General features: G+C 46.0%; 1 protein-coding gene across 4 annotated transcripts in view; it reads left to right on the forward strand.

Moving 5' to 3' along the window:
* The first annotated feature begins 3,267 nt into the window (after positions 1–3,267).
* Positions 3,268–16,161, forward strand: part of neil1 (nei-like DNA glycosylase 1) — a 39,938-nt gene continuing 27,044 nt past the window's right edge. For 3 of the 4 annotated variants that reach the window (XM_072553093.1, XM_072553094.1, XM_072553096.1), the window contains exons 1-4: positions 3,268–3,334; positions 7,943–8,428; positions 12,112–12,231; positions 13,280–13,343. In XM_072553093.1, coding sequence (XP_072409194.1) covers positions 3,288–3,334; positions 7,943–8,428; positions 12,112–12,231; positions 13,280–13,343 — 717 coding nt within the window. In that variant the 5' untranslated portion in view covers positions 3,268–3,287. Of the gene's footprint in view, positions 3,411–7,942; positions 8,429–12,111; positions 12,232–13,279; positions 13,344–16,161 lie in introns of all 4 variants that reach the window. The other variant, XM_072553095.1, reaches the window with a different exon arrangement.

The raw sequence follows: 16,161 nt of genomic DNA on the forward strand, positions 1-16,161 counted from the left end.
CTGGGTTCAACTCTCACCATGGCTGATTGTGGAATTTGGATTTAATTAAAACAAATCTGATGATCACTATGAATCCATCACTGGTTATCAGAAAAACCCATCTGGTTCACTAATGTTCTTTAGAGAAGGAAACTGCTGTCCTTACCTGGTCTGGCCTACATGTGACTTGAGACCCACAGCGATGTGATTGACTCTTAACTGCAGGCTGGGGCAATTAGGGATGGACATTAAATGCTGTCTTAGCCAGTGAGTAAAGAAAATAAAAGTTTGCCCACACAGTAAACTTTTGTTCCCATCAATTCAAAATAATCACACATTTAGGCTTAAAATTCTGGGGTGTCATGGACTGTCTTTCTGGGGCTTCCTCTGCTCCAACCCTAATCTCACCATCAAACCAGTGGACAAGGGGGTGCTGTGGTAGTTTGGCGCACCAACCTCAACACCGCTGAAGCCAGGCACCAACTCACCGACAACTCCTCCTACTGCCCCCTCGACCACAACCACGGCCTCACCTCCATCACCAAACCATCATCTCCCAGACCATCCACAACCTCCTCACCTCAGGCAATCTCCCATCCACAGCCTCCAGCATCATCGTCCGTGAACCTCAAACCGCCCGATTCTATTTCCTACCCGAGATTCATAAACCTGACTTCCCCAGTCGACCCATTGTCTCAGCCTACTCCTGTCCCATTGAACTCATCTCTGCCCAAGCATCATTCCTGATGGAGGGCTTATGCCCGAAACATTGATTCTCTTGCTCCTCGGATGCTGCCTGACCTGAGCTTTTCCAGCAACACACTCTCGACTCTGATCTCCAGCATCTGCAGTCCTCACTTTCTCCTGTCTGTCTTGTTGGCTGGTGAACTTTTTCATTGTTGCTCAGCACCTAAATACAGTATAGCAATAAATGGGCCAATCTGGATATAGATATTTTCTAACCAACTTGTTCATAAATGTTATTAAACCTGGGCCTCTTAGTTCAGAGGTAGAGACACTACCACTGTGCCATAAGAAGTTCTCTGTCTGGACATATGTACCCATTACAATAAGCTATTTAAGAATAACACAATAATGTCATGAGGGAGCCTTGTGACACAGTTCCCATGGCCCTGGGTTTGACCCCTATCCTCATTCTGGCTGGGTAAGTAAGGTAAGCTCATAAACTAACCAAAAGGTTAAGCGTTACTGTTAACATGCCCCTTACCACCGCACCCAACCCCCCAGCATTAAGAGCTGGAGAGATTCCTGGTCAGCTGTGTTCATATTACAGATCCAGACTAACACATGTATAAAAGAACACATATTGCCATTGCAACTCAACAGTGCATGGTATGGTCTAAGGGTTCTTGTGGAGCAGTGGTAGTGTCCCTATCTTTGAGCTATGTGGCCTGGATTCAAGTCCTTGCTCCAGCTGTCATAGAGCTATACAGTATGGAAACAGACCCTTTGGTCCAACATGTACATGCTGACCAGATATCCTAAATGAATCTCATCCCATTTGACTACATTTGGCCCATATCCCTCTAAACCTTTCCTATTCATATACCCATCCAGATGCCGTTTAAATGTAGTCATCGTACCAGCCTCCACCACTTCCTCTGGTAATTCATTCCATACACACACTACACTCTGCATGAAAAGGTTGCCCCTTAAGTCCTTTTTAAGTCTTTCCCCTCTCACCTTAAACCTATGCCCTCTAACTTTGGACTCCCTTACCCTGCGGAAAAGATCTTGCCTATTCACCCGATCTGTGCCACTCATGATTTTATGAATCTCTATAACGTGACGTCTCAGCCTCAACACTCCAGGGAAAATAGTCCCAGTCTACTCAACTTCTCCCTCTAGCTCAAACCCTCCAACCCTAGCACCATCATTGTAAATCTTTTCTGAACCCTTTCAAATTTCACAACATCCTTCCTAAAGCAGGGAGACCAGAATTGCACACCATTTTCCACAAATGGCCGAACCAATGTCCTGCACAGCTGCAACATGACCTCCCAACTCCTATACTCAATGTACTGACCAATAAAGGCAAGTGTACCAAATGCCACATTCACTATAAAAACTGAGGACGCTGTAAATCAGAAACAAGAACAGAAATTGCTGGAGAAGCTCAGCAGGTCTAGCAGCATCTGTGGAGAGAAATCAGAGTTAATGTTTTGGGTCCAGTGACCTTTCCTCAGAACTGCCTTCACTATACTGTCTACCTGAGAGGTGTGTAATAACATCTCTGAATGAGTTGATTAGAAAAATATTTTTCTTTTACTTATTTGAACAAAAACGTAGATATTGGAAGGGCATTGTGAAACTTGAAAGGGTTCAGGAAAGATTTAGAAAGATGTTGCCAGGGTTGGAGGATTTGATCTCTCGGGAGAGGGTGGATAGGCTGGGACTGTTTTCCCAGAAGTGTCAGAGGTTGAGGGGTGACCTTATAGAGGTTTATTAAATCATGAGGGACATGGATAGGATAAATCGACAAAGTCTTTTCCATTGGGTGGGAGGGTCCAGAACTAGAGGGCATAGGTTTAAGGTGAAAGGTGAAAATGTTTAAATGGATCTAATGGGTACGCAGAGTTTGATGTGTGTATGCAATAAGCTGCCAGAGGCTGGTACAATTGCAACATTTAAAAGGCATTAGGATGGGTATGTGAATAGGCAGGGTTTAGAGGGATTTGGCAGAGGTGGGTACTGCAGATGCTGGAGATTAGAGTCAAGGTTAGAGTGGTGCTGGAAAAGCGTAGCAGGTCAGGCAGCATCCGAGGAGCAGGAAAATCGACGTTTCAGGCATCAGGATTCCTGATGAAGGGCTTTTGCCCGAAACGTTGATTTTCCTGCTTCTCGGATGCTGCCTGACCTGCTGTGCTTTTCCAGCACCATTCTAATCTTGATTTAGAGAGAAATGGGCCAAGTGCTGGGAAATGGGATTAGGTTAGGATATCTGGTCGGCATGGACAAGTTGGACCGAAGGGTCTGTTTCTGTGCTGTACATCTCTATGACTCTATGTACCTTGTTAAAAATCACACAACTCCAGGTTATCGTCCAACAGGTTAATTTGAAACCACAAGCTTCCGGAGCGCTGCCCCTTTGTCAGACTTCACCAGATAAAGGAGCAGCGTTTTGAAAGCTAGTGCTCCCAAACAAACCTGTTGAACTATAACCTGGTGTTGTGTGATTTTTAACTTTGCCCACCCCAGTCCAACACAGACTCCTCCAAATCTATGTACCTTGCCCCTTTAAGACTGACGTCAGTGCAGTGTGGGGACTACAGGACCCAAGTTACTTCATGAGAGGAAGTGAAATACGCCGTGAACAGGGAAGGAATTGTCTGGGGTTTGTGCATCTTAAATCCTTCGCATTGCAAACTCTGCATTGAATGCAATTGTGTCAGTTTGCTTCCCCCTTCTCGGTGCGTGCGTTGTTCCTTCCGTTCATGCTTAGGAATTTTGCAACCCCATCTGAGTGAGCACTCCGCATTCAGGAGCTGGCGAAATACTGGGGGGTTTTCCAAGTGCAGAGGAAACTCCGGAATGCCTGTCCTTCAGGCGTTAGTTCTCAACCCAACTCAACCCTTGTCGTGTAGACATTGTATCCGGCCCGCTTCCAGATGGAGTGCATCCTGCGTTGAGCTGTTTTGTATCAATGAGATTGATACAAAAACCCATTTGTGAATGAACTCGGCAGACTGCAGTCTGTCTGTGTTTCTGGATTAGTGGTGCTGGAAGAGCACAGCAGTTCAGGCAGCATCCAAGGGGCAGCGAAATCGACGTTTCGGGCAAAAGCCCTTCATCAGGAATAAAGGCAGTGAGCCTGAAGCATGGAGAGATAAGCTAGAGGAGGGTGGGGGTGGGGAGAAAGTAGCATAGAGTACAATGGGTGAGTGGGGGAGGAGATGAAGGTGATAGGTCAGGGAGGAGAGGGTGGAGTGGATAGGTGGAAAAGGAGATAGGCAGGTAGGACAAGTCAAGGAGACAGTAACTGAGCTGGAAGTTTGGAACTAGGGTGAGGTGGGGGAAGGGGAAATGAGGAAACTGTTGAAGTCCACATTGATGCCCTGGGGTTGAAGTGTTCCGAGGCGGAAGATGAGGCGTTCTTCCTCCAGGCGTCTGGTGGTGAGGGAGCGGCGGTGAAGGAGGCCCAGGACCTCCACGTCCTCGGCAGAGTGGGAGGGGGAGTTGAAATGTTGGGCCATGGGGCGGTTTGGTTGATTGGTGCGGGTGTCCCGGAGATGTTCCCTAAAGCGCTCTGCTAGGAGGCGCCCAGTCTCCCCAACGTAGAGGAGACCGCATCGGGAGCAACGGATACAATAAATGATATTAGTGGATGTGCAAGTAAAACTTTGGATGTGGAAGGCTCCTTTAGGGCCTTGGATAGAGGTGAGGGAGGAGGTGTGGGTGCAGGTTTTACAGTTCCTGCGGTGGCAGGGGAAAGTGCCAGGATTGGAGGGTGGGTTGTAGGGGGGCGTGGACCTGACCAGGTAGTCGCGGAGGGAACGGTCTTTGCAGAAGGCGGAAAGGGGCGGGAAGGGAAATATATCCCTGGTGGTGGGGTCTGTTTGGAGGTGGAGGAAATGTCGGCGGATGATTTGGTTTATGTGAAGGTTGGTAGGGTGGAAGGTGAGCACCAGGGGCGTTCTGTGCTTGTTACGGTTGGAGGGGTGGGGTCTGAGGGCTGAGGTGCGGGATGTGAACAAGATGCGTTGGAGGGCATCTTCAACCACGTGGGAAGGGAAATTGCGGTCTCTAAAGAAGGAGGCCATCTGGTGTGTTCTGTGGTGGAAGTGGTCCTCCTTCCAGAAGTCACACAGATTATAGTCCAACAGGTTTATTTGAAATCACAAACTTTCAGAGTGCTCCTCCTTCGTCACACTTCACCTGATGAAGCAGCAGCACTCCTAAAGCTTGCAGTTTCAAATAAAGCTGTTGGACTATAACTTGACGTCTTGTGACTTCTGGCCATGTTAGTTGAGATAATTAAACAAATGGGCATGATTCATCTCAAAGCATTGTTCGAAGAATAGCGCTTTTGCCTAAGTTAGTATTGGTCTCACGTTCGTAAAGGAAAGACACTCTGTCGATCTACTGTTTTTCTCTGAACAGGTGTAATCTGGTCATTTGTCATGTTGCTGGTTGTAGGATCTTGCTGTTTGCAAATGTGTTGCCATACTCCCATCATTCCAACATCAGTGACTGTACTTTATTAGCTGTAGAACATTTTTGGGCCATCCAGAAGTCATGAATGGTGCTATATAAATGCAAGTGTTTGTTTATTGATGTTTATAGAGTCATAGTGCGGTACAGCATGGAAACAGACCCTTCATTCCAACTCATCCATACTGACCAGGTATCCTAAACTGACCAAATCCCACTTGCCAGCACTTGGACCATATCCCTTCGGTTCGACTTGCTCATGCCGACCAGATATCCTGAATTAATCGAATCCCATTTGCCCACATTTGGCCCATATCCCTCTAAACCCTTCCTATTCATGTACGCATCCAAATGCCTTTTAAATGTTGTAATTGTACCAGCCTCTACCACTTCCTCTGGCAGCTCATTCCATACACGTACCACCCTCTCCTTGAAAACGTTGGCCCTTGGGTCCCTTTTTAAAATATTCCTCTCTCACCTTAAACCTATGCCCTCTAATTTTGGACTCCATACACTGGGAAAAAGACCTTGCCTATTCACCCTATCTATGCCCCTTATGATTTTATAAACCTCTATTCAGTCACCTCTCAATCTTGGGCGCTCCAGGGGAAACATTCGCAACCTATTTGGCCTCTCCCTATAGCTCAAACGTTCCAACCTCAGCAACATCCTTGTAAATCTTTTCTGTGCCCTTTCAAGTTTCACATCTTTTCTATAACAGGGAGACCAGAACGCAGTATTCCAAAAGTGGCCTAACCAATGTCCTGCACAGCAGCAACCCAACTTTCACACTCCATGCACTGACCAATAAAGGCAAGCATACCAAACACCTTCACTAATAAACATAAGGTCTGGCAGCAAGAGAAATCTGAGTGAATGTTTTGAGTCCAGTGACCCTTCCTCAGAACCTTCACTCCCCTGTCTATCTGTGACTCCATTTTCAAGGAACTGTGTAGCTGCATTCTTAAACGTGAAACTTTGGGGGTAATCGACCTCATTTTAAAAAGGATGTAGCTGTGAGTTAAACATTAAACTAAAGCAAAGAACTGCAGATGCTGGAAGAATGAAACAAATATGTAACTTCTCGAGAAACCCAGCAGATCTGGCTGCATCTGGGGAGAGAAAGCAGAGTTACAGCTTTGAGTCCAGTGACTGGTCAGAATTTCTATTGAATGTGAAATGCTGCCTGATCTTTACATTTTGATCACGGAAACACCTTTTCAAAGAATCGATGGAGTCAGCTCCACAATCTCGGAGGATTGGTAACTGTTTGGGTTTCCTGACGTTGAGTGGCAGTACGTTCCCCAACTGTTTCTTTTGACCCCATGAACTGCGAGGTGCTGGGGTAGGGAAAGGGGACCTGTGAGAACACCGTGGGGATCGATGGTCCTGTGTAGTTGCGGTTGGTGCGGGTAACAGTTGTTGTAACTCAGGGGTGGTTTAGAGGACACGGTCACAAATTTACAGCTTGTGGACCCACTAGCAGGCCTCAACATTCGCCCCTCCCCCCCCCCCCCCCCCCACCAATCACTTTTGAGTGGGGCCTATGGCCTTTGCAGTTGCTTTGTTATATTGTGACAGTAGGTAGACCATGTTTTATGTGTCCTGACTAAATAGTCACAAAAGGATGCCAAATATATGGGCAGTATTTGAAATGCAGCAAACTTTGTTTTAACCTGCGCTTTTAATAAACGGGCAGAGATTATGTACTATATCTCAAATACTGTGATGATGTCTGAGTATTTATATTGTAAATAAAATATAACACTAATACGTATAGAGATTTTAAAATGACACAAGGTGCAAGTGTTTTACACAGCGGGTGCTTCGCGTGTGGAATGAACTTCATGTTCTGGGAAGGATATTATTAAGCTGGAGAGGGTTCAGAAGAGATTTACCAGGACATTGCCGGGAATGTCAGGTTTGAGTTATGAGGAGAGGCTGGATAGGCTGGGACCTCTTTCACTGGAGCATGGGAGCTTTATAAGATGCTGAGGGCTGTAGATAAGGTGAATTGCAGATGTATTTTCCCTAAGGTGGGGGATTTCAAGACTACAAGGTGTTTTTTTTTTAGGTGAGAGGGGCTATTTTCCCTGGAGCATTGGAGAGTAAGGGGTGACCTTATAGAGGTTTATAAAATCATGAGGGGTATGGATAGGATAAATAGACAAAGTCTCTTCCCTGGGGTGGGGGAGTCGAGAACTAGAGGACATAGGTTTAGGGAGAGGGGGGAAAGATATAAAAGAGACCTAAAAGGCAACTTTTTCATGCACAGGGTGGTGTTTGTATGGAATGAGCTGCCAGAGGAAGTGGTGGAGGTTAGTACAATTATAACATTTAAAAGGCATCTGGATGGGTATATGAATAGGAAGGGTTTGGAGGGATATGGGCCGGGTGCTGGCAGGAGGGACTAGATTGGGTTGGGATATCTGGTTGGCATGGACAGGTTGGACCGAAGGGTCTGTTTCCATGCTGTACATCTCTATGACTCTATGAGGACATGAGGGGCAACCTTTTCGCACAGAGTGGTTTGTGTGTGGAATGAACTTCCAGAGGAAGTGGTTGATGCGGGTACTGTTACAACGTTTAAAAGACATTTGGATAAACACATGAATAAGAAATGTTTGGAGGGATATGGGTCAAGCGCGGGTAAGTGAGGCTAGTTTAGTTTGGAATTATGGTTGGCATGGACTGCTTGGACCAAAGGGCCTGTATCCGTGCTGTATGACTCTAATTCTTCTCAACCTGCCTGCATCTGGCCTGATCATTTGTGTTTTCATTGTCGTTCTAGATCGTCTTCTAAAATGCCTGAAGGACCCGAACTCCACCTGGCTGCCAGGTTTGTTAACCAGGTCTGCTGCAGCACTGTGTTCTCAGGGCAAGTAGAAAAGTCTACGGTGAGCAAAAACTGTGACGTGCCTTTCAGCTGTGACGCCTACCTGATCTCCGCCGTGTCGAGAGGGAAGGAGGTCAAGCTGACCCTTACCCCCATCAAAGAGGAGGATGGGAAAGAGGGTGTCACATCAGATGGGATGGAAGGCAATGATGGGCTGTTGGCGCCGATGGACATTGTCTTCCGCTTTGGCATGTCTGGGTCCTTCAAGCTGACGACTGAGGAGGACATCCCCAAACACGCCCACCTCAAGTTCTTCACCAAACGGAAGCCTAGGCAGGTTCTGTGCTTTGTTGACCCCAGAAGGTTTGGCAGTTGGGAAGTCAATGGGACCTGGCAGCCGGACAGGGGACCGTGCGTGATGCTTGAATACGAGAGGTTCAGGTACCAAACAAAAAAGTGCTCCCCCTCCCTCCCTTTGTTTCCCTCATCTATTTTTGTCATTTTTTTTTCCGGGAGAGCTGACAGAGGAGAGGGTGATCTTGTCCATCTTGGTCCATCCTAACCGAACAGCCATACTGACCTGAGCTGGAGTGACACTCTGGCACTGATCGTATCTGTGGCTGAGGTAGAACAGACGCTTGTCTCTCTAGGGATGTGGAGAGTGGGGATGAATAAGGAGTCAACAGCTAAAATCAGCATGCATGGACATTTTGGTTGGCATGGACCAGTTTGGGCTGAAGGGCCTGTTTCCTTGCTGTAGGATTCTATCATATTGGATAGTGGAATCGCCTCGATGGGCCAAATGGCCTCATCCCACTCCTGTTTCTTACGTTCTCAACCTCTCCACCTCAGTTGAGGTCAGTCTGCTTTGAGGGCGAATGCTTCGCTATTTTGATTTGGACAGCATCTCCTGCTGTGCAGACTGTGTTCAACGAAAGCCAAATGGTTGGATTAGTCTGAGTGCGGCACAGAGGAGGCCATTCAGCCCATTGTCTAGGCTGCCTCTCTGTAACTCTGCTCGTCCCACTTTACGGCCTTTTCCCTGTAACTCTGCGAGTCTTTTCAGATAATTGCCCAGTTTCGTTTTGAAAGTGTGATTGAGCCAGCCCCCACTGCACTGTGAGGCAGTGCATGCCAGGCCCTAACCACATGCTGTGTAAAAAAAAGGTTTCCACTCCTGTCACTTCTGATTCTTCCGTCAATCACCTTCATTCATTTTGTTCTAGTTCTTGACCTCCAGCTAATGCTTTTTCCCAATCTCCACGGTCTGGACCTCTCATGATTACGGGAGCCTTTATTAAATCCCCTCTTAGTCTTCTAAAAGCAGCACAGTGCCAGGTCTTGTCAAGCTAACCACCTCGCTGAACTCTCTCAACCCTGGAACTCAATGGAGAAGGAGACAATGCAAAACACTGGCCTGAGGCAATCTGTAAGAGACAAGACATCCATACATTGCAAACACGATTTGCAGGTGATGGTGTTGGACTGGGAGGTACAAAGTTAAAAATCACACAACACCAGCACTCTGAAAGCTTGTGCTTCCAAATAAACCTGTTGGACTCTAACCTGGTGTTGTGTGACTTTTAACTTTGCAGACAGGCTGTTTGTACACAGCTTAGAAACTTCAGGATAATAGTCTGTGGGAGGGGGTCACAGGTTTTTGCCAGAGGCACGGGGAAGCCAATGAGACCCACCCACACTTCTGTTCTAAGGGACTGACTGATTTCCTTTCATTAGGAGCTGAATACTCATATTTAAATTACTTAAGCCAGTGCTTTAAGTGAAAGACATAGCCAACGTCATTAACTATATTCTCGCTGATATTCTGTTTCATATTGCCTGGCCCTCAGAGAAGTCATAGTCATAGTCATAGAGATGTACAGCATGGAAACAGACCCTTTGGTCTAACGCGTCCATGCCAACCAGATAAACCCAATCTAGTCCCACCTGCCAGGATCCTGCCCATATCCCTCCAAATGTCTCTTAAATGTTGTAATTGTACCAGCCTCCACCACATCCTCTGGCAGCTCATTCCATACACGTACCACCCTCTGTGTGAAAAGGTTGCCCCTTAGGTCTCTTTTATATCTTTCCCCTCTCACCCTAAACCTATGCCCTCTAGTTCGGGACTCCCTGACCCCAGGGAAGAGACTTTGTCTATTTGTCCTATCCAGGCCCCTCATAATTTTGTAAACCTCTATAAGCTCACCCCTCAGCCTCCAATGCTCCAGGGAAAACAGCCCCAGCCTATTCAGCCTCTCCCTGTAGCTCAGATCCTCCAACCCTGGCAGCATCCTTGTAAATCTTTTCTGAACCCTTTCAAGTTTCACAACATCTTTCCGATAGGAAGGAGACCAGAATTGCACGCAATATTCCAACAGTGACCTAACCAATGTCCTGTACAGCCGCAACATGACCTCCCAACTCAGCACAGGAAGTGATCCTTCAGCCCATCGGATATGTGCTGGTCAAAAAGAAGCACATAACTATTATGGTCCCATTTTCCAGCACTTGGCCCACAGCCCTTTACACTTTGGCATTGCAACAGTACATCTAAATGTTTTTTCAGTGTGCTGAGAGTTTCTGCCTCTCCCAACCTGACAGGCAGCGAATTCCAGATTCCCCACCACCCTTTGGTGAAAGTGTTTTGCTCCAATCCTCACTAAACCTCCTGTTCCCTAATTAAAAGATGATAATGTAGTTGGGTGTGCAATAGAATGACTACCTAGCATGCAGTTTAGATTAGAGTGGTGCTGGAAAAGCACAGCAGGTCAGGCAGCATCCAGGGATGTTGGCTGACCTGCTGTGCTTCTCCAGGACCACTCTAATCTAAACTCTGGTTTCCAGCATCTGCGGTCCTCACTTTTGCCTACTTAGCATGCAGTGTCAACCAGAGCTCAGCTCGTTGCTGTTATGCCTCTGTGTCTGAATGTTGTGACTCCAAACTGTTTCTGTTATAAATGTGAACACAAAAGCATAACAGCCTACAGCGCGGTGCTCAGGGAGTGTTGCACTGTTGGGAGTGCTGTCTTTTGAATGAGACATGAAACCAAAGTAGTCGTGCAGATACTATGGTCCTACTTTGAAGGCGAGCAAAGGAGCTCTCTCTGCCGTAAACCAAATTGTTGGATCATTCACTGGTTGTGGGAGTGTCATGTGCTCCATTGGCTGCTCTGCTTCCTGCATCACAATAGTGACTACAATTTCAACTATACTTTTATTGCCCGTACATTGCTTTGGGATAGACTGTGGTTGTGAAAAGTCCAATAGAAATGCAAACCTTTCTTGGTCAATTCCTCTCTCTCCCTTCTTTATTAGAGAGTTTACTCTTTACTGGCTCATATAGGTTCTTTTCTGTTTCAGTCTGATTGCCCTTTAGCAACACAATATATTAGAGAAGTGTGGTCATTACTGATGTACGTCATTGGCATGTGGTCATTACAGACATGTGGTTATTACTAATGTATATTACTGACGTGTGGTCATTGCTGATATACATCACTGACGTGTGGTCATTACTGACGGTGGTCATTACTAACGTGCGGTTATTACTGATGTACATCACTGACGTGTGGTCATTACTAACGTGCAGTTATTACTGATGTACATTACAGACGTATGGTCATTATTGGCATACCGTCATAACTATCACATGGTCATCACTGGAGTGTGGTCATTATTAGTATATGTTTATTATTGGCATATGGTCATTACTGACAAAACAGTCATTAGTTGTATGATCGTTACTGTTCTATGGTCGTTATTGACGTATGTTAGAGACATATGGTCATTATTGGTGTATAGTCATTACTGATGCATGGAACATCACTGACGTGTGGTCACTATGGATTTATGGTCATCCCTGACATATGGTCAATAGTGACACACGGACGTTATTGATGCTGCCCATTAATGGCACATGGCCATTACTGATATATAGTCATTATTGAAGTATGGCCTGAATAACCCCGTTGGCAACTTTCAGTCACTGTTCTCCGTTGTTATTTGTTGCTAAATTTTTTCTTTATTGTTTCCATTGTGTTTTATTTTTCTCTCGCAATCCATTTTTTTTTCTGCAGCATGAGTTTAATATCTATGTTTGCTTCTCCTGCCATCTATCCCAGATCAAATGTGCTGACAAACCTATCAGAAAGAGCCTTTGACAAGCCAATCTGTGAGGTGCTGTTGAATCAGAAATACTTCAGTGGTATTGGCAATTACCTGCGAGCAGAGATTCTCTTCAGGTGAGGTCGGGGAAGGCTTCTTCATCGGCGGGGGGGGGGAGGGGGGGGGGGGGGGGGGGAAATGGGCTAGGCCTGTAGGTCCCTCCTATAGTCACTGGACAAACATAATCAGGGCCCCACCTCCTACACTGGGAGCAGGGTTAAAGTTCGACTGGCAAGTCCTTGGGCAGTGTTTGTTCGAGGCTTGAGGTTGGGGTTGCTGATTTCCACCATTCAGGATTCAGTTTTCATATCCTGCATCTGTTGGAGGGTCATAGAATCATAGGGTACAGCCCAGAAACAGACCCTTCGGTCCAACTCGTCCATGCCGACCAGATATCCTAAACTGATCTAGTCCCATTTGCCAGCACTTGGCCCATGTCGGTTTGAACTCTTCCTATTCATATACCAATCCAGATGCCTTTTAACTGTTGTGATTGTACCACCCTCCACCATTTCTTCTGGCAGCTCATTCCATACACGCACCTCCCTCTGTGTGAAAATGTTGCCCCTTAGGCCCCTTTTAAATCTTTCCCCTCTCATCTTAAACCTATGCCCCCTAGTTTTGGTTTCCCTACCCTGGGGAAAAGTCCTTCTCTATTCACCTTATCCACAATTTTATAAACTGCTATAAGGTCATTCCTCAGCCTCCGACGCTCCAGGGAAAACAGCCCCAGCCTGTTCAGCCTCTCCCTTTCGCTCAAACCTTCCAACCCCGGCAACATCCTTGTAAAGCTTTTCTGCACCCTTTCAGGTTTCGAGGGTGATTGTGTTTTATTTTCGATTGGAAATATGTTTGCGGAGTTGTTACTCCTTTAGTTTGGATCTGTGCAAGTTGAGCACAAACATCATCAGTTACCTCTGCCCTTGCAGTGCCGACAGGTCTCGGTGTGGTCACCTGATGCAGGAATGGTGTGGAGAGGTGAACACTGGGATGTTGCCAGTATTTCTCATACTCGGAGGAGTTGGCTGTAATCGGGGAGACTAGCTTCAGAGCAAGTTGGTTCTGTGACTTGGAACTGACCAGAAAATGCCCGATTGATTCACCTCTCTTTGTCGCTCGCTTTAGGTCAAAAGTCCCCCCTTTTGAAAAAGCCAGGACTGTGCTGGAACCTTTGCTACACAAAGAAACGGTTAGTTTTCTGAGGAAGGGTCACCGGACCCGAAACGTTAACTCTGATTTCTCTCCACAGATGCTGCCAGACCTGCTGAGCTTTTCCAGCAACTTCTGCTTTTGTTTCTGGTTTACAGCATCCACAGTTCTTTCAGTTTAATTTGCTTAGTTTTCCTCCTTCTGTTTGGGGGTTAAAAAAAATACTCTAGGAGAAAGTGAGGACTGCAGATGCTGGAGAACAGAGCTGAAAATGTGTTGCTGGAAAAGTGCAGCAGGTCAGGCAGCATCCAAGGAGCAGGAGAATCGATGTTTCGGGTATGAGTCCTTCTTCCTGAAGAAGGGCTCATGCCCGAAACGTTGATTCTCCTGCTCCTTGGATGCTGCCTGACCTGCTGCGCTTTTCCAGCAACACATTTTCAGCGGTTAAAAAAATACACCTGCTTCGGGTGTGTCCAAGGTGACCAAGCTCTGGGTCTGGAGTCACATGTAGGCCAGACGCTGTAAGGATGGCAGATTTCCTTCTCTCAAGGCCACTGGTGAATCAGATGGGATTTTACAACATTCAGGGAGAAGTTGTCATGGTCACACTTACTGAGACTGACTTTATACTACATACTTTATCATTGAAGTTAAATTGTGCCAGCTCTCATTGGGGTGGGGGGTGGTTGGGGATGGAGAGTTGAACCCATGTCCTCAAAGCATTAGCCAGAACCTCTGGACTCTAAGTCAAGCAACATTACTGCAATGTCAGTGTTTCCTCAGAGAGGTAATTCCAGCAATTTGACCCAGCATTCATGAAGAAATGGTGGGTGATTTAAATCCATGTCCTGATTCATTTTTTTTTAAGTTTAAAAAAATGTTATGGTGGCTCAGTGGTTAGCGACTGTGCACAGTCCGCACAGACATCCTCCCCGTGTCTGCATGGGTTTCTCCCACATCCCAAAGATGTGCAGGTCAGGTGGATTAGAGACATAGAGGACTAAAGCATGGAAAAAGACGGTCCAATTTGCCAATGCTGCCCAGTTTTCATAACCAAACTTGTTCCATTTGCCTGCGTTTGGTCCAAGCCCATCCGTGTACCTGTCCAAATGTTTTTTAAGTGATGAAATCATACTCACCCCCCACACCTACCTCTGTCAGCTTGTTCCAGACACTCACCACCCCTATGTGAAAATATTGTCCCTTCACCTTATCTCTCCCCTCTCACCTTAAACCTATGCCCTCTAGTTTTAGACTCTCCTACCATGGAGAAAAGCTGTTGGATATCTACCTTATCTGAGGCCTCTCATGATTTTACACCCCTCAGTCTCTTACACTCCAGTGAAAAAAGCCCCAGCCTGTCTTTGCAACACAGCCATGCTAAAGTGTCCATAGTGTCCAGGGATATGCAGACTAGGTGGGTTAGCCATGGGAAATGCAGGGTTACATGGATAGAGTAGGAGGATGACTCTGGGTAGGATGCCCTTTGAAGGGTTGGTGCAGACACAGTGGGCCGAACGGCCTTTTTCTAGGGATTCTATTCCAAGACTTGGCAGGGAATCCGGCTGCTGCGGTATTTCCATTAGAGTGCTGTTGGAGTGCTGATTAAAGTGCTGTATGTCCAGTCTCTGTTGCCACAAACAAACAAAAAGCAACTACAGGGTGAAACTAGACTGAGAAGCAAGGATCGAGTAAAGCACACACTCAGCAAGCCATCGTCCGGCATTTCATAATACAGACAGTCTCCGAGTAGGGGACGGGTTTTGTTCAGGAGTCCAGTCAGAAGTCAATTTGTATGCATGTCAGAGTACAAAGCAGGACAATATAAAGCAACTGTGCAGGAAATGTTCATATGTTGGACCTGTATGGGATCCCGTTTGTAAGTATCAATGATCGTAAGTCAGACTTTCATAAATTGGGGACTATCTGCAAATTAAATTTATACAAAGCACGTTTCTACAGTCAGCAACTTAGAGTCATACAGCACAGAAACACACTCTTCAGTCCAACTAGTCCATAATGAACATAATCCTAAACTGAACTAGTCCCACCTGCCTGCTCCTGTTCCATATTCCTCCAAACCTTTCCGATTCACACACTTATCCAAATGTCTTTGTAACTGTACTTGCACCCATCACTTTCTCTGGCGGCTCATTCCACACACGCTCCATTGTCTGTGTAAAAACGTTGCGCTCATGTTTTTTTAAAATCTTCCTCCTCTCACCTTAAAAATACGCCACCAATCCCCCACCTGAGAGAAAAGACACCTGCCATTCATCTTATCTATACTCCCTCGTGATTTTGTGAACTTCTGTAAGGCCAATATTTACTTCTCTGTCAACGAGAGTGGGTGGAGCATTCATTTCAGTAGAATATGAGATATTCAAATTGATCTCCCTGGGAGGTTCTGAAGATAAAGTATAATTCTGATATCTAGACAGCTTGGTGGATGTAATCTTATGGGATTTTTGTTTGGTTTTAATCTAACTCAAACCAGTTTCTAGTGGACCAGTAAAAGTGAGTGACCACTTTTTAACAGATCAGTTCATGTTAGGTTAGAGTCATAAAAAGGAATTTGACTTTGTTGTGAAATCACCTGCACCAAGTGGATTGCAAAAAAATAAAATGTAAAGGCACTTCATGATGTTTCTATTGTGGGGAAACTGAGTGTCGAGGAAATTGCTTAGTCCGAGACTTTTGAGTCTTGTTTCAAGAAGTTTTATATTTTGTGAATTCACGGAGAGGCAGAGACAGTCTCCACTGTCTAACAGCACTCGCTCGAGCTGAATAGTTAGGCTATACTTATACAATGATAGAAACAACATTGCTTACATTCCACAGTTTACAATAATTCAAGA

Source organism: Chiloscyllium punctatum, chromosome 33, assembly GCF_047496795.1.
Source record: "Chiloscyllium punctatum isolate Juve2018m chromosome 33, sChiPun1.3, whole genome shotgun sequence".
Taxonomy (NCBI): domain Eukaryota; kingdom Metazoa; phylum Chordata; class Chondrichthyes; order Orectolobiformes; family Hemiscylliidae; genus Chiloscyllium; species Chiloscyllium punctatum.